We start from the raw sequence: 19,409 nt of genomic DNA, 5'->3' as shown, positions 1-19,409 counted from the left end.
CTAGTTTTCAAACGTTTGCAGCGATGGATGAATCCTGTCCGGCCCGCCATCTACACCCTCCGATTTCATGGCCAGCCGGACCACGTGAATCCGCCCGGACGCGACACTCCATCTATCTGTCTAGCTCTTTCGTTTCCGTTCTGCCGCGGATGAAAGACACCTATGGACTCGTGATACCGTGTTGGTAATCAGGGATAACTTCGGCTTGCACGGACACCTTGTTCGCACGCTTGAACAGGTCGCGTAACGTGAGTCTACCGCGTTGTTAGCTGATCTAGTAGCCATTTCGATAGGCCCATTTAATTCGCAGGTGGGTATCGAAGTCCGTCTACATTTGCAACCACTGTATATCTAGATCACAGTGTGCATAGTATACGTATAGGGTACCACATTGTGAACGCAGAGATGTAAGAATTGTTTGCTTCTACCTGCAATCTTTATAGCCTAGTACGACCTGCTGACTACTGTGGTTATTGCAGCAACTAATGACAATGCCAAAGTTTTTGATAGTTTAGGGGAATCTTAACCCTTGAACTAACTAGACACCTAGACACCTAGACACCTAGACACCTCATTCGTCAGAAAAATATGGAAGATTCCTGACCATGGACCAGTTATGGTAAACCGTCGAATATCTCAAATCGCAAAGAGTTAAAAGATCAATCTTTTCACGATCAATTTGATTGTAAGAAAGAAGAGATTCCGAACTCGAAAGACCCATCGAGGACCCTATCTTAGAAACCAATCCTGCCACTCGAGAGGGCCATGCGGAGACCGCCATAACCGTGTCGAAGAGGGCAGTACCAAAGGAGAATTTATTCGTAATGCAAGCTGCTATCCAGCTGCACCCGGGATCCCATCTACCGAGCGATGATCCGAGCGATTACTCCCACTAGGCAATTACCCCAAGAAAACAGCAATTATCATTCGGAATGGCTGAAAGGAGTAAATTAAGTATCGACAAGCAGCAGCTCTGGCGAGCAGAAACAAAGCTGCTCGCCGTGGATAGCCTGAAGAAGGAAAGAAAGCGGAGGCTGTCCGAAAGCGGCTCTCGATCGGCGAACCATGAAACGCAGACACTATTTTATCATGGCGTTTAACACGGCCCATTATGTACCCGCGTAGAGAACGGGCAGAGGTGAACAGCCTCCGTTGTGGTAGCCGGTTGATTCCTCGCTTAAGCAGATATGATTGAGGACCGCCATAGAGACGATCAATGAGCTACTAAGTATAGTCAGCCGGTGGAGGCGAACGTTCAATCAGGCCGCGGCGCGCTACAAGGCCTCCTACACCGAAACACTTTAATTCGATCGAACCTCGAGCTACGCGCATGCACGGGCCCCGGTTCGCGGTAGCTTGGGACTTCATGCTTCGCTAAACGGCGGCCAGCCGAGTTGCTCGGCCTCCTCCTGACGGTCCACCGATTCCTCTGGCACACGGTGAAACCACGGCGACGATGACATAGCGAAACAACCTCTCGCATTGGCAGCCTTATCTCGCTGAGCGGGGCCCGCGAGATAGCGCGTGACAGGAACGCGTCCGGTGATCGAACGGAGCGCCGCGAGATGTCGCGCCGATCGTTTTTCGATCCCAGGCGGATGGAAAGCCGCCGTTCGGCATGCTCTATCGGAAGAATAATGACGCGAGCGGGAAACATAGTTGGTACAGGTAGTAAACACGAGACACCGGACACCGTGATTTCTTCATCGACGCGGTTGACTTCGGTTCACTCAAGGGGTTAATGACTTTGCTCAATTGCATCGTAGAGAGTTGGAGAAAGTTATGCAGCTCCTATCAGAAATTTTGGGGGCTCATAACAAAACATAGACTTAGCCAAAGAGTGACTAAGGCTGTATTCGAGGATAGATTAGAATATTTCACCACCTTTCGATGATGACTATAGACTGGCTACTTGGGCTTGGTAGTTCTACCGACATTAAAGTGACTATTAAAGTGATTAGTGACTACTAAAGTGATCTTAGTGACTTTGATATTAAGCGAATGATTCATATTGAAAGCAGGACTAGATACTAATCCTAATTGAACAATGACTACTGATAATGACAATACCAACGAATGAAGTTAATTGACAATACTATGACCAACATTATCAATTGTATCTAAGAATCCTTTAAAGGGCTAAAATAGAACTCGACACTACCGATGACTATAGTCAGCCAATGTCTGACACTAGTGGAGTACTAAAGATGATTATAGTCCCTCAACGTCCGATTCTCGCGAGGCAATGACTATAGTCAGTCAGCGACTGACGGTTTTGCAATTTCCATAGTGGCGCCACCGTCGCAAAAGGGGTTAAAACTCATAGCTGACGAAAAGACCATCACCAGAAGATGCTAAATTTCCAGGACCCGTGAAATATCGACCTTAAAATCGTGAAAGGAAAATTCGCAATTAAAATTTGGCACGTTGGACCATTCCAAAAATTCGAGGTTACGCAAAGATGGTTAAAACTCGTGGAACGTCTCGGAATTCCATAGGATCGTGGGCGGTTGGTTGACGGCAGGCACGCTCGGTGATTTGCGTGCTGAAGCGAGGACGAGCGGCGCGCGCGCGAGCGAGTGGGCCGCGCGGGAAGCCGTACGGGCACAATGGGCCTTACGCTAATGAAACGCGACGGCCGGCGCGAAGTCACGTCCGATCCTATGGCGTTAGACGGACGAGCCGCGACGCAGCTTCTTCCACGATGACAGTGGGACTGACATACGGACGGCTCGCGACCGGTTCCCTTGTCGCGACCGTCCGGCCCTTCAAAGACGTTCTTCGACGCTCCGCGCCGCCATTTTTGGCAGTCATCCGCGGATTACTCGCGTATATAAAAGACGCTGCACTCTGGGATCGCGTTCTGGGTACCCCGGGGCTGGTGTGCATCGTGGAAAGACGTATATTTCCCATATTCCAAATACCACCAAAAATTCGCAAAATTATTTGAAGAGACGCCATTATACTATCCCAGTTTCTCTCAAAAAATCATACCACTACGTCCACAACCCTGCGAATGCTAATAACGTTCTTTCTATGCACAGAGAAGCTGTGTCCCATAAAAAAAAAAAAAAGGAAGATGCACATAGATAAACTATAATATATCTATTTCTATATCTGAGATATCAACAAAAATTCGCAAAATCGCGGACATATAAGATACCACCATGCTCCAATTGCTTTCAAAAACCCGAAATCGAAAAATCGTATCGTCCCGTCCATGACAGTCAGAATGTCAGTAACGCGAGGAATCCCTTTCGTCGTAGAATTAAACGCGGAAAGCCCGCGCGATTCCCGTTCACCTACGCGGCCAGCCATGTTACGTAAGCCGTGGCACGAGCGGAGACAAATACCATAAGTCAGCGTTACCGCGGCGCAAACACGCCGCTAATGGCACGTCGGGCCAGTGGGTGGCGCAGGGGTTTTCGGCGCTGCGCAAACCTGTCGGCGGCGTCACCAAAGGCACCGGAAGACGCGACGCGTGGGAGGACACGCGAAAAGAGATCGGCCGAGTCACGGAACCTCACGACCGACGCCTCGTTTTATTCCCCGAAAGATCCGCCGACAATTTGCGGGTTCGACGGCTGCAGCGAGCCCTTCGCGGGGTTCATTGCCTGGGTTTATTGGAGTTTATGGGACGTTGATGGGCTCGATGAGGGAAGTTATGGTATCGGGGATGTTGGTCTTTTGTTGGAGAGTCGGTTCCGATCGGGTTCCACTGCGAGATACGGTGGGTGCTGTGCATGGTTTATTGGGCGTGGAAATGGAGAGTGATGTGTTGTACATGGAAATGTAATACGAGGTTTTAATACGGGGTGCATGTAGTACTGTCAGTCAGACGACATGGTGTATGAAAAATGAAAGAAGAAATTTGAAAATGTGAAATTTAGGAGATCTTGAAAAATATTAGAGGTGGGATTTTTAATAAAAAGTTTGGAAACAAAGTTTAGATTCGACATTGTTAATGTTGGAGACAGGTGCCGAATAAATCTACGATGTGGTCGATCCATGATATAAAATTGTAAGGGTGGGTTCCTAGTTTAACAAAGTTTCAACTTTCAAGAGTCGAAACTTTTAATTTTTGATGATTATTATTTCTAAAACTTGCTATTATATTAACTCTTTCACGACTAAGAATTTTGTCACTTAACTCACTAGCGCCACCACGACCCGTATCTACGATAAACGTTTATCGTTGAACCATTTTCTAATTTTACTCGTATAATCTTCGATTTTCCTTCTTACCACGTTTCACAAATCTGTGAAAACTCGTGAAAGGGTGGATAAAAACGAAATAAAGTGGAAAATTAGAAACCCACCCTGAAGCCATAAAAATTATAAGTTTGTCTAGAATAAAAACAGTCTGTTTCAAAAATAAGCCATCAATTCACAGAGCGAATCTATAAAATGCTCTACTAATCTGCGATCAATCCACGGAGTAAATCTATAAAATGATCCAACGAATCCGCGATGCGAGGAGCGAGAAGTATTAACTTCTTGCACTCGCAGCTCTCTTTTGCTACAAGCATAACACAAATAAGCTAGTAAAAACTTTTTACCACGACATAAAAAGAAATCACACGTTAATTGACGTACAAAAGGAAACACAACAGCGGCTACAGTTGCTGCTCACTCGTCATTGCCGGTATGAAAACAAATCAGAAAGTCGCTCCTCGAGGCACACGAGTCCAAAAGATTAATATTATGACAATCCGTGGAGAGAAAAATACGCCTAACCTGAAAACCAAATCGAATATTAAAATCGCTCTTATCCCGACTGCATAGTCACGCAACTTACCCGTCCCATCTGCTGCTCTTCTGGCAAGAAGAATACAAGTAGATGAGATCGGAAATATTATTATACCAATCAAACTTGTCCTAGAAGTCCCTGCACAATGGCCAGGATTCGCCATTCATCCGCGATTCCAAGTACTCCATACCGCGAGACGAGTCGAGAGGTTACAAGTGTCATGCATAAAAGCACAGCCCCTGATACCACTCCGACACCGAGATGCAAGTTCAAGTATTATTCTTGCGTCATTGCTTGGAATAAACCTCGCGAGTGCACCGGGTCTGGCAATCGATTCGAGCTAACGATAACAACCGACGCTGTCATTCCTCGCGGCCAAGAGAATCGAGAGAAAATAAAACGCTAAACAGACGCGATACGGAAATAATCTCGCATAGCTGTCCCCAGAATCCTCCGCGAGCGCGTGCCATCTTCTAATCGAGCACCGTGACCCAGCGGGCCCCGAGAAGTCCCCTATCACCGAGCCACGTGTTTATCTTGGCGCGAGTGCGAAGGGAAACGCTGGCTCATCCGCCATCGTTGGCGCGAAAGACGATAAACGAGGCTCGAATCGAGATTTCCTCGGAGCGGACAATCGTCGCGAAGGCATGAATCGAGCCAATGTGGAAGCTCTTCAATGGCCGGCGTGACGCGAAGTAGCCACTTTACAGCCGAGGGCCGCCCACGCGCTGCTTCCGACAGAATTTCAAGTTCATCGAGGGCCTCGATAAATCATAAGAACGGGTCTGTATAAAGTTGTCGCGATAACCGACTCGTGGGCGCGACCTGGACTTTTCGCGAATCCGATACCTCGCGCTGCGGACAGGCAGAGTAGGTGAGGCCCGTGGGACGACGGAGTCTAGGGACTTGGACTTGGCGGTTGAGATTTAGGTCTCGCGCGAGTGCAACTGAATCGGCGATTCGGGTCGTAATCGGGGTCGTTACGTTATTCTTCCGTTCGTTCGCTGTGCTGCTCGAAAGCGGTCGGAATGGACCAATTAAAAGAAAAAACTGGGCCTGCTAACGAGCAGGTACGAGAAGCGAGGAAGAATTGTCCGGCAACGAAATAACTCCGGCAACCCTAACATTACAGCGCGTATAACGGTAATAAAAGGAGCCCCGTGTTCGCGGCTCATTACTGAATTAAACGACCGTTTTAGTGCCCTTAATCAAGTACCATCGCGGCTCGTTAGTTACGCTCAAGACGCGTACACGCTCGATCAGAGGTACGCTAGACGTGGAAGAAGCTTGCAAAATTGGCAAGTGGAAGTTTAGCTATAGCCTAAGTCTAGATATCGATCAAGGTTCACTCACCGAATCCCATCCGCACCTCTTCCTCGTCGTCGCTGTCGATGTGCTTGATCCCAGCAATCTCGAAGCTCCTCGTCGACTGTTCCTTCCTCGTCTTCGCCGAGGACGAACAATCGCAAACATCCTCGCCTGCGACGCAGCCGCAGTCCTCTCCGGCGCACCTGCAGCCCAGCAGAGGGTCGTCGGTGTCTATGTTCCTGCACGCCGGACAGGGGAACGTCAGGTCGTCCAAGGAGACCCTCTCAATCTTCCTCTCTACGGAGACCAACAGGTTGCCGATAAACGCCGGCAACTCGTCGTCTCCGACGTCATCCAAATTCCTCAGGCTCTGCAGCCTGTTCTCCAGGTCGTTCGCGAGACTCCCCTCCTGCTTCTGCTCCAGCACAGCCTCGTCCAGCCGCAGAGGAGTCTTCAGGTCGTCCGGAGCCAGTGCTTTGCTCCTGGTCTCGCACCTGGTCGTCTCTTTCCACTTCTCCATGGTCATCGACGAGACGACCTTGGCGCACCTCTTCACTTTGGCGCGACACTCGTCGCTGGAAAGACTAGAAGAGTGGTTCGAGCTTGGCCGCGTCGACGTCCCGTTCGACTCGTCCAGCTCCGCCTTCCACGTGCCCACGCTCGACGTTGACCTGGACTTCATCACCGCGTGACCGGCGTCCACCTCGGCGTCGATGTCGCGCCCCTCGTTCGAGCTCTTGCACTCGAACCGGTCGATCGACCGCGTCTCCTCGCGGCGGTGCTCGAACGCGCAGCCCTGATCGCGTGTCCTCGAGCGAGCCTCCTCGCGCGAACGTCGCCTGGGCCGCATGCTCTTCGCGGTACTCGACGATTGCGGCCCAGCAAGGCTGTTGCCCGCCGCGCCGGTGCTCCCCTGCCCCTTGCGAGACACCTCCCGCCAGTCCATGAACTCCTCCTCGCGGTCCCAGCCGAGGAACCCTGGGGCCCTCATCGACGTCGTTCGCCAAACTACTGCGATCTGTGCCGAGAATCGATATATGACTTTCGTATACCGAACGGAAACGTCGCGTGACGAGCCAAGGTCGAATGTATCGTGGAAAGGATAGTAGGAAGATCGCCGCCAGTGGTGGGGAGGATAGGCTCCGGGGAGTGGGGGCAATCTATATTACACAGTGTCAGGCTGTAATTCTGGGCTATTGAAAACATCTGGGGCTTCGAAAAATCGGTGACAAGCGTGATTCAAAATTATATTCACTAAATAAAGATGGCGGCATATACAATGGTATGAGTCAACTGCCTGGTTTAACCCCGTAACGAAATATCAACTAACTTTCTTCCTGAATTTGTTCCTTGTAATATATAATAACGTGTTCCTTCTTCTTCTATTAAATTTAACATTGCATCTCATGTTCTGAATATAGCAAATGAGAAAATGAGGAAAATAGGATATTTCATTGACATAAATATAATCTATAGTACAGGGTGACCACTGAAGGCTTTGAAAAATTCGTAACTTCTTAATTTTCTTTTTCTATAGATTATGAAGTATCCCTTGCAGATTAAAAATTAAACGAAAGTTACATAAAAGTTACTGTATACAATCGGTGTTTGATACTAGTCAATATTATGAATCCGTATCTATCACTACTCAAATCAGACTAGGACCTGAGAGTTAAGGGGTTAACCTTACTACCCTTTTCGGGACATTCTGGCCTAAATGAAACCCCTAGGCACACCTATTTCCACGAGACATTTCAAATACACTTTTACCCAATTTGTCGTACCTAAACTTCACGATTAATATTTTCCAAACTTTCATATTAACGAATGACAGTTCAGAATGAACAGCCACGTCCGTAACCTAGCGATACAAGCTCCCATAAAAATTCCCCAGAACCGCAGTCCCATGTGAAACACGTGTCCGGGAAGAAATAAAAACAGCTGGATAAGATCGGCGCTGCGATTTATAATGGCGGAGACGAGCGTCGCGTGACATTCTTTGGCAAGTCCACACGTCGATTAATCCGCGGATGAAATCGGAAAAGAGACAACGGAACGTGACTCACCTCGACGGTATTCCGCTCGACGGTTTCACCAGCGGCAGCTTCGCCGCTCCCCGAGGTGGTTGCAACTGCAGCTGCGCTGCGTATGCAGAGGTAACATTCCCCGAGACGTAGTGCGGAGGCTTCTAGCTCTCCTAGCTGCAGGACGAGGCCACGTCTGCCTAACGTCAGAGGCCAGCCTTCCGGTATCACCGACTCGTTCCCCTGTAACGGAACCAAGCTCGTTATCATGAAGATTCCCAAACCTCAGAGTTAGCCCGCCTACTGCAAATTCAAATTCCCAAACAAACGCACCCCTATCCACCCCCAAAAAATCTGAAATTAATCCTCCCATTAATAAACGTCCCTAAATTCATCGGACCACCGCAGAAAATCAGAAAATCCCGAAAAAGAGGCAGTGACGATGTTCTATGCGTCGAAAAAGAGCACTCACCCACGCAACGGTTATAATAAATTACCGTGGCGATATTTATTTACCCTATAATTTGTCAAAACATAAAACACCCACAAACGTGTTCCAATTACCCCCACACACGCGGCGAAAAAGGCCCACGGTGGTTTACGAGGGTCGTAAACGCGCGAAACAGTGATTCTCGGCCCCCTCGGTTTCCCACGTCAATTCGATGATGGTTGGCGCGCCGAGGGGCGACGAAAAGGGCCCGGACGATCGGGGCGATTAATTAAAAGCAAGCCGGAAGCTCCGCGGCTAATGAAATTCCTCTAAACAAGTTACACGCGAAAGGGAGGGTAATTGCGGCCCGAGAAAGGGGACGTTAATCACTGCTGATTAGAGGGTAATCAACGCTGCGCGCGGGTACGCCCTCAAAATTCAGCAGACGTGCTTGCGCCGCTCTCCCGTTCCTGTCCAAAGAGAATGCGAATGGATTTTCGTTGGATTAGGATTACCACTGTTCTCTAGGAAACAATAAAAAACACGCAGTAGACGTTGGGCCTTGCACGATAGAATTTTGGTATCGAACTGATGCACTGTGCCAATAATGGTGTACCAAAAGTATGGTTTTTTAAAAATATGTTTCTCCGATAATTAATTAGGACTGTGATTCATGGTATAGTACCTTTTTTTGAACATTACTATGTGGCTTTAAATCTGCAGAACTCGTAATTAACTGCACGGTAAATTATGGTAAATGATACCATGAAATCTATCCAGTATATACTCTTAAATTAAATCACGTTTCAAATTTATTTTTTCGATATGTGTATATATAAATTTTTTTTTTTTAGTTATAACTATTTGAATATTATAAAATTTTATTATACTTTTTCATTAGGAGTGCGGCGCCATCCGGTGTTTATTTTTATGGGATTTTGAAGCGAAGCTCGAAGTCTGTTTATTTTATTCCGATCTTTCTTGTACGCGATCCAAAAATAAATATCTATCACGTTAATGCGATACCGTGACTTATAAAATACTATGATTATCAATTTAATCGGTGTAATTTAACACTAGATTTACCGAGCTATAATGTGTACTGCAACTGTAGCGTAGTTATAATAATAATAATAAAGATTGTGTGATGAAGTAAAGATAACGCTAATTTAGCTAAAAATAATTCCATGTTCGCAATAAATGAAAGGCAAAAAATTCGAAATCTAGTAATTCTAGTGTTAAACTTGGTATCCTGTTAGAGTCAGAGTCAACTGCGTTCTGATATCTTATAATTAGGAGGTATACGTGTACACTAGTGCCCGGTTTGGAAATCCTGTTTGGACACTTATCCGGGTATCTAAATTTCGCTATATCCACAACAAATTAGTGTCAATGGTATTTCATGAGAATGGTTGACAATTCTGAACAGCCATTTCACAATTTTTTCGCCCAAATGACTAACCTAGGACAAGGGATCAATATCCTACTTCAATTTAATTCAACCATAAATTATTATATTACCCTAAATCCGACTGCTACTATGTCTGATTACAATCTTACGAATTACTCGATTCTGTGATATTTTGTACATCAAAGGGTATTTAAAAATGTCGAAAAGTTCGAACTCACCGATTACCAACTTGTTCCCTATTTCAGGCTACTGTCCGACTGCCCTAACTTACACAGAGTGACAGGTAAGCGGTCAATTTGAGAGCAATTAACTTTCCACTGATTAAGACACGAGGTGTTGCACAATTCAAAATGGTAGCAGGTGGATCAAGTGCGACGAAGAATTCGGTGGTCCAAGGTGATCCCTTGGGATCTTGGCCAGAATGATCGAAACGCAGTAGCAATCGTAAACGGGGTCAGGCAGAACAAGTGCCCACGTAAGCACGTTTCGTTATTTCCTTATCGAGACTTCGGCTTAAGGACTTTCGTGTAATATCTACCACGGACCCGTCACGGTTTCCACTAACCGCTTAATAAAACCTGCTTTACCTGATTTCGTATCAGTAACAGTTGCAATCCGCTCTTTGCCGCGTCCCTCCGACCCCGGAGACACGATCTCCGCCGAATCTCGCGAAATACCCGACTGGTAAAAAGCTCCAGCACTTTCCACAGTCAATTCGCAAATTGTGTCGATTCTTTATAGGCGCGAGTAAGTTATATTCCCGCCAATATTGGAGGAACACGGGGGTATTTGCATACAGGTTGCTGGAGATAAGGATTCGAGATGTCTTCAGTAAACGTGTAAACAAATTTTTAGATTTGACATTGGGAGGATCCATTTTTGGATATGTATTAAGTACACATTTTTCACGCCTGTTATAGCAAGTGTTATCATAATTTTTTCATATGGGTGAATGTCCAGTCTAATTGGATAGAGATTGGAGAAATCTTTTTAAGAATTTCTGATGCTTTTGAGGAATTTTTATATATTATTAGCTTGGAATTATAAAAATACAAGCCAAAAAATTTACAATTGTAAAATATTGAGAATTTTATATATTGTCATCAATAAATTTTATGGTTCACAAGGATCTCACTGGAATCCCCCCAGTATCAGTGAGAACATCAGCTAGAAATCGTTATTAACCCTTTGCACTCGACGATTTTTTGGCTAGAGAAGAGTAGAAATTCCAAGATTCTGTACTAAAAAACTGACAATACTTTTTTGAGCCAGAGAATGATTTTTTATTTTTTTGAGAATACTTTTTTGAGGGAAAGAATTGTACAATAATAGAATTGTAGAATTAATTGATTTCTATACCTCGTACATTGTCACATTACATTAAATTTGATATATTAATTAATATTGATCTTTCAAATTTTATGAAATGGTGACTGAAGGTCACCTCTCGAGTGACTTGGAGATCTGTACCTTTATACCATTTGGTTATAATAAATTCAAATTAGTAGAAGTTAAATGAACGATTTTTGACAAAATTATTAAAGCGTGGAACGCATAGCCTTGATTATCTGTATCGTGAAGGTATACTGATGAAAAATTTCAGCTGGAAAGGGCAAAGCCACTCCAGGAACCGCGTGTTTCGCCTACGTGCATCGATGAGCGTGTAAGCAATTAGACTGTGCAACAGAGGAATAAAAGCAACCGGTAGAATGCTCACACCTTGCCAGCATAGCAACCGGTGGAAACTGAACGACACGAAGACACCGTCAAACTATGCGATATTTTGCTATCCTTCGCGAAAATCCTCGGAATAGTTGAACGTAAAACGAATCCATAGGAATTCTCTAAAAATTGTTAGAACCAGAAAAAAGGTCTTCTCACCTATATTTCAAAGTATTTCAAAGTGTACGTTCTAATTAGTCTAATTGTCCTAACAGAGCTATGCGAGTTGTTGCCATTTTTAACAAAAGACCGCTAAAAAAGTGAACTCGACATAGAAGAAGAATGGCATCCATCTTTGGAAATTATTTGAACGAAGATTGCCTCGTTTCTGACACTTCTAAGTGTTTCAAAATCCACCGTCTAATTAGTCTAATTGGTCTAATATGATTATGCCACCTTTCGCCATTTTTAACAAAGAACTCCTGGAACACTGGATCCCAAGTAGAAGAACCCTATTTCTGAAAATTCCAATCTCAAAGATTACCTTGTTTCCGGTACCTGCAAATATTTCAAAGTGTGAAATGGAATTAGTCCGATTAGGCCAATAGAGTATTTATTTACCATCCTTCATATTCGTCTCCTAAAAACCTAGAGTCAACATATTGAGAAGAACTGCCTATTTCAGGAAACGACCCAAACCCTAAATTCCCAAACCTGATTCTGTTTCGAAACCTTTAGTCAGCCTGGTCCATCTTCCTCCAGATATAAATTATAAATTCCACCATCCTTAATTGGGCAATATAAATTAGTAAAAATCGTTGATCAAACCTCAGCAGGCTACCAGACATAACCACGATAGAATTCCGAGTCTACGCCAATGGGAAATCTCGTTACCGAGCTGGAAGTAGCCAAGTAACTAGACCCGACGGCAGCGCCAACGCCACCTGGTGACCGAGCGACTTCAAATCGCAGCCGCGTGCCCATCAATAACGCGGCACCTAGTAGACACGTTATCTCCGAATCGGCCGAGGCATTTAGAAATTCATTACGCCCATTAATTCGCCATATACTCGCGCCGTGCACGTCGAACGTTTCCATCGTGGTCCATTGTGTCCGCAATGGCGGGGCCCGGCGTCGATACCGACCGCTTTTTCCCAGGCGCCATAAATCACAAAGATAATAAAGTCGCGGAGGCGGCCGCAAAAATCGCGCGAATCGCCCGGTTGACAGTCGAATTCCAGTGAGCACGCAGCGATACCGATCGCGAAAAACCGTTTCCCACGCGGCGCTCGCCGCTCGCTGATCATATGCCAGGCTTGCGCAATCGCGGCGGGAATGCGGCTTAATTAAGTCGGGAACGCGAGCGCGTGTCGCGTGCCGCGAGCTGCGGTTTCTTTGCGTGCTCGAACAGTAGCGACGATCGCCAGCAACCAGCCCGCACCGTGGCGCGCCGATCGCGGCCGCCATTGGCTGAAGTGGAGTAGAGGTTAGGTCAAGCGCTTGCGCGTGGATATCCATTCTTTGTGCCGAGAAATTGAATTTGGTAATGATCTTCTTCCGTTTTTTGACTTTGTAGTAGGTGGATTTTTACTTTTGATGTACCATTATGTCAGAAAACATACGCAAATGACCTAACGTCGTGAGAACATTGTATCTTGTCCACGTACGATCAAGTACGATTCATTGTGAGAATACCTTAAAATATTTCCCTCCTCTTTTGACACTAGACCTACTAATTTTCCAGCATGCAATTACTAAAAATATATATTTGATTTTAAAAATATTAATACTGACTCAAATTGGAATACAACTGAAATTCGTACCACTATAGTTGCTATTATTTATCGCTCATGTTAAACAAAATAGTGACGATTTTGAGATGTTTTGAGGATAGAAAATTTGGTAGTATAACTGTGATTGAGGAACACCCCTAATCTAGACCCATCCAATCTTCAATCATGTTATACACTATGAGGAAATACTGCGAGATTTGTTTCACATTTCATACGGATTTCCAAGTGATGCATGTTTCAATTTGGAACATAATTTTAGGTTAGGTCATGCACTATGAGTCAGATGTATGCTAGCACGTGCTGGTCCTAGTCATGCACTATGAGTCAGACTCGTAGTTCAGACTGAACGAATAAGAGCACGAAAAATACCGGTATTGATGTTTCGAAAAAATAAATAATTAACGAGCAGTGTTCGAAGATAGGAAAACGAGCAAGAATTTCGAAGAATCTTAAGTAGTATGGGTAAACCAATAGGAAAACAAGCTTCCTCTCCCTAGCATAAACAATCCAGCAAATACGTACTACATGCTAAATATAGTAGTCTAGCAAATTATTGTGATAAGTGATGACTATGATTCACATGATTTTTAATAATTGGCAACAAAATGAAGAATTGTTGCCTAACTTCCATTTACAACCAATACCACATATATCCAATTTAATATTTAAACATTTGAAGAAACATTAACCTTCAGCAAACCATCAGCAATACTCAGAAATATAAGACCGCATTGCAAATCCTCATGTTGCAACCCTAATCTCGCTCTGAACACCTCGTATCATCACTTTTTCCACTCCAATCTCACAAGGGCACTAGATCGTTCAAAGCCATCGCACCGACTAATTAATTAGCCGAAAATTGCCACCTCGGTGAATCGTTAAATTCGAATCGCGATCTCTCTCTCGATACAGACCCGGTCCCATTTCTCAGCCGGTCTCGAGCTGATCGGCGAAGCCATTCACGCTCTCGGGCTGCGAAACAGATAGACGGAGAGGGAAATGGAGAGCGTGCGATAGAGGCCTGTTAATATCGCGTAATTTCATCTGGAATAGGCAAGGCGACGAGGTGGCCGGGTCGCAAGGCATCGAACCGCGGCGCGACAACCCGGAGAACGGAATCGGCGTGTCGACAACAGGCCGGACTACGTTTATGATGGACGCGATAAGAAACGAGGACCGTGGGCTGTCACCGCGTGTCTCATTAGCGGTAAACGGTCCGGTAGAGATGTATCTAGCGCCGAAACTGGCCTAGGCTTTCACTTGCACCGCTGATTTACCGACGGAGCGCCCTTCAATTTACGTTGCGCCTAGGCCGCGTCGTGTTTCGCCCCGGCCACGAAACCTACGTTACGCCGGATACGCTGAGAGATAGGAAGCGTGTAAATCAAACCGTTCACCGCCACGCGGCGCTGCGATCGTTAAAACCGCGCCAGCCGGCCATTTCCCGGGAACTTCGGCTATAAAGTGTCTGGAAGGCGTTTTCTTCGCTTGCATCGGAATAATAAAGAGATACGAACGATTTCGCGTGACCGAGTATGTAATTCTAAGACATGAGATATTATATGTTTTCTTTCTCTTCCTTTTGCAATGTATTTTTCAAAATTAATCAATTAATTAAATAGCAGCGGACTTTCTGTTGAGAACAAGTTAAATTCGCATCATGTAAATTGAAATATTTCTAAATAACACATTCCTGTTTCTCCAAGGTAGTTGGAACTTAATTAGAAAATAACGGTATTATAAAGATTAATTATAAAATTATAACCTAACAAATTTCTTTTATCTCTGTAAATGTGAAGTAAGTGGTAGCAATCCTGTAGAGATGTAAGATAAGATAGGTTAAACTAATTATAGGCTTTACATTCTTCTTCGCTCCATAAAATATCACTATTAACTTCTAAACTAATTATAGAGTTTATATTCTTTCTTGTTCCAATAAGAATATCACGATTTCAAACTGTTATTTTCTCGAATAATTATGAAAATTCGTAATCTGTTTTTAGAAATAGTTTCAGAACCAACCTTTTTTCTTATGGTTCCTCTAGCTTCTATAATATTAATTCTACTTCGAATTTATATGCATTATGATACCACGCTATGTGTACATACTTCAATTATTATATGAATTCTATCCCGGCTTATTAAATTAATTTTTAATTAATTTTATGAAACTGCCTAAAAAATTACTTGTTGAGCAAAAATATTAACCCCTTAACATACGAATAAATAAAACGAAATTTGTTGCGACCAAAAAATACTATTTAATAATACACTGCACGACGTTAAAAACAGTTTTTGACGTGTCGAAGATGTTAAATTCTTCAATGGCACATGATACGAATAACGTCTCCCAGACGTCATTACATGTCAAGGGGTTAATATCGTTTAAAAACAAAAAAATTAATAATTCTGTAATCGAGAAACGTGGGACGGACTACCGAGTGTAAAAGGAACCGCGGTTCGTTCAAGGACACGGTTACGATTTCTCCTTTATGTATTTCCTTTCCGACAGCTATAACAATAATACTGCGAGTTCGTTCCTGCCTCGAATCGTTGCCGGCCAGTCTTTGTTTACATAGTCACGGCACTAACCGACTCGTCGCCCCGTCACCCGTCACCCGTCGCCCCGTCCAAATTCCTAATCCTCTACTACGTCACACATACGTCACTGCGTTAGTCTTACGGGTCGCATAAATTCTTACAATTCCAATTTTTAAATTAAAATAACTAAAATTTTTAATTATCAAACTTCCAAACATTCGTATCGTCAAATTTTTAATATTATAAAAATATTATTCCAAGTTTCAGATAATCGAAAGTCCACTTTTCTTCCCGTTACATTTCACCTGGAGTCTTCTAGAAACGTAACGACCGTACCAATCTACATTTACTCATGTAACTACTCATAAGAAAACAACAAAGAGTTACAAATAGGAGTGACCGGCCAGTATCGGACCGATCAAACGAAAGAAATCATAATAAACGATCAAACGGGAAAGAGGGCTCCTTGTACCGGATGCCGTCAAAGTGACAGACGCTTGGTACGTGACTGACGAAGCCTCGTTAATCCCAGTTCCTACTACTCGCACGTACACACTGTGAAACGCACACAGACAGGTTCTTTACGCGTACGGGTGTACGTACTGACCGAGAAGACGGTTAGCGTTTAGGCGAGCTCGATGAAAGTCCGGCGAGATCGATTTCGATCTCGTTGCAATGGGAAAAATTCGCCGGCGAACTTGTTTCCGGCCGTGTACGTTCCGCGAGATCAAATTAATCGGCATGACATCGTTACTTCTCCGATATTCCGACAAGAATAGTCATTTAACGTTTCAACGTTCCGATACGAATTTACCCTATCGTATAACACGTACGTGATAGCTTCGATCGTCGATAATTCACGATTTCTTTTGTATAAATAATTCCTTTTATCGCTAATGGATCCTTTTAGACGTAATTTTTACCATTAAAATCGTATTGAAAATAATTTTCAGCCGCGAGAATAAATACGCGATAGCTGCGATAATTCACTGCCGCCATTAAACGATACGCAACAGGGTCGCCTATCACGCACACGTGATGCGCATCAAAATACGCCATATTGGATAGTCGAAACCGCTACCGGTCGGAAAATAAATTCGCGAACGAACGACATATTTCGCACTAATATATCCAATTTGATACCACAATCTATATCGTTTGACACACTCTGCTACTTCTACCTGTATATTTTATCGCGTTGATCGATATATATCCCCGATCGATGAAGAATATACGCAGGGAGGATACACAGTCTTTCCGATGTCGTCACAATTATCAAATGTTCGGTACTTACGATTGCCGGCGTGCTCGATTACGATGTCCATGGCGTCGGATGCACCGCGAGATATAAACGAACAACGGATATTCACAGGAGAAGCTCACACGAAAACCACTTCAACGCGTACCCGTCAGACGAAGCGACCGCACGTGGTAAACTCAGCCATCTTCACCACGTAACTGCGTTTGCAGGGTGCGCAGAAGAAGACGTGCGCGCGCAGCGGCAGAGAATAGAGTCCATGCGCGAACGCGTCTAGCGTCGCATCGTCCTACACATTCGGAAAATCGCGAAGGCTTGGAGGCGTGTGTCGCTTGATTGGAAAAATTCTACAGCGAACTCGTTTCCGGCCATGTACGTTCCGCGAAATCAAATTAATCGGCGTGACATCGTTACTTCTCCGATATTCCGACGAGAATCGCCATTTAACGTATCAACGTTCCGACACGAATTTACCCTGTCGTATAACACATACGTGATAGCTTCGACCAGCAATAATTTACAATTTCTTTCGTATAAATAACTCCTTTTATCGCTAATGGATCCTTTTAGACGTAATTTTTACCATTAAAATCACACAGAAAATAATTTTCAGTCGCGAGAATAAATACGCGATAGCTGCGATAATTTGCTACCGCCATTAAAAGATACGCAGCAGGGAGGCTTGTAGCCCATACGTGACGCGCATCAAAATACGCCATATTGGATAGTCGAAACCGTTACCGGCCAGCAAATAGATTCGCGAACGAACGACATATTTCACACTAATTTATCCAATTTGATACCGCAACCTATACCGTTTGGCACACCCTGCTACTTGTACACGTATATTTTATCACGAAAATCGATATTTATCCCCGATCGATGAAGAATATACGCACGGGGAGGGGGGAAGGGATACACTGCCTTTCCGATTTCGTCACAATTATCAAATGCTCGGTACTTACGATCGTCGGTGTGCTCGATTACGATGTCCATGGCGTCGGATGCACCGTGAGACATACACGAACAACGGATATTCACAGGAGAAGCTCACTCGAAAACCACTTCGACGCGTTCCCACAATCACACAACGTGACCACACGTGGCGTATTCAGCCACGTAACTGCTTTCGCAGGGTGCGCAGAAGAAGATGTGCGCACGCAGCCGTGCCGAATATGGTCCAGGGGCGAACGCGTCTAGCGTGGTGTCATGTATACATTTGGAAAATCGCGAAAACTAAGGAGACGCGTATCGCCAGAATCGAAACAACCAGAATCGCGTTGAAGCACAGCCCGAGGCCTAATCTGCATTTTAAACGAGCCGTGCACTCGCTATTCCAATCTGTTTCCACGATCATCTTGCTTTCTCCATCCGAGCCTCCTTACGTTTTCGTCTCTTAATAATTACTTCTCTTACGTAACGCTGAAGTGCTATTGGTCCTATTGGTCAGTGCCGGTCCATTTATCGTAGGAGCCCCGTTCAAATTATCCACTTGTTAACAATACATTGCCGAATTGAGTTTCTCGTTGGGTCTGAGAATTTCATAGTGTATTCTTCAACGTTTCACGATATTCATAACATTCTGTGAGTGATGCTCGGTTTTGAGATAATGGTGGCAGGTTGTCCAGGTTCACAATATCCTCTTTCTCTCACGATGTTCTCATATGTAATCCACTTTTCATCACCGGCTTGAGTGATGCTCGGTTTTGAGATAATGGTGGCAGGTTGTCCAGGTTCACAATATCCTCTTTCTCACGTAATCCACTTTTCATCACCGGTTATAATCCCACCTAAAATCGATTCGTTCCGAGCATGCAATGATGTGCAAATGACGACTCGGTTATGCAAATTTTTTCACTCAACTGGTGAACCACCCATCTGGAATACTTACACACCAATCCAAGTTTCCGAATATGGCCCGAAATGGTTTATTATGTTGAGATCAGCTGTTCTGCAATCTCCGATGTTGTCGAAAAAGGATCTCGCTGTACGAACACGTTTATCGTGTTGAAATTGAGATAATATTACCGGACAGAACACGCAAGATCGCGTAATTCTCGCGCCTTTTTACATTTCTTCAATGATAAACCAAATTTTCTTTCGAACCTGCTAAACGACGAGGAAATCAATTGCATCCTTGCACGTTCACGTGGCAGAGAAACGCGTCCAGCTGGCATTCACAGCGAAACGTCCAATTAATCATCGCTTAACCTTTCGTTCTAGGGGGGGGGG

At 44.6% G+C, this 19,409-nt stretch overlaps 1 protein-coding gene across 1 annotated transcript in view; it reads right to left on the bottom strand.

The window, feature by feature from the left end:
* Window positions 1-19,409, bottom strand: part of LOC108546051 (uncharacterized) — a 536,976-nt gene that overhangs the window by 236,188 nt on the left and 281,379 nt on the right. The window contains exons 4-5 of the mRNA XM_017897970.1: window positions 8,125-8,325; window positions 6,104-7,076 (exon numbers count right to left, since the gene is read on the bottom strand). Coding sequence (XP_017753459.1) covers window positions 6,104-7,076; window positions 8,125-8,325 — 1,174 coding nt within the window. The remainder of the gene's footprint in view (window positions 1-6,103; window positions 7,077-8,124; window positions 8,326-19,409) is intronic.

The sequence above is a fragment of the Eufriesea mexicana genome, unplaced genomic scaffold (assembly GCF_001483705.2).
Source record: "Eufriesea mexicana isolate 0111107269 unplaced genomic scaffold, ASM148370v2 scaffold571, whole genome shotgun sequence".
NCBI classification, from domain to species: domain Eukaryota; kingdom Metazoa; phylum Arthropoda; class Insecta; order Hymenoptera; family Apidae; genus Eufriesea; species Eufriesea mexicana.
This window is presented reverse-complemented; position numbering and strand designations above follow the sequence as displayed.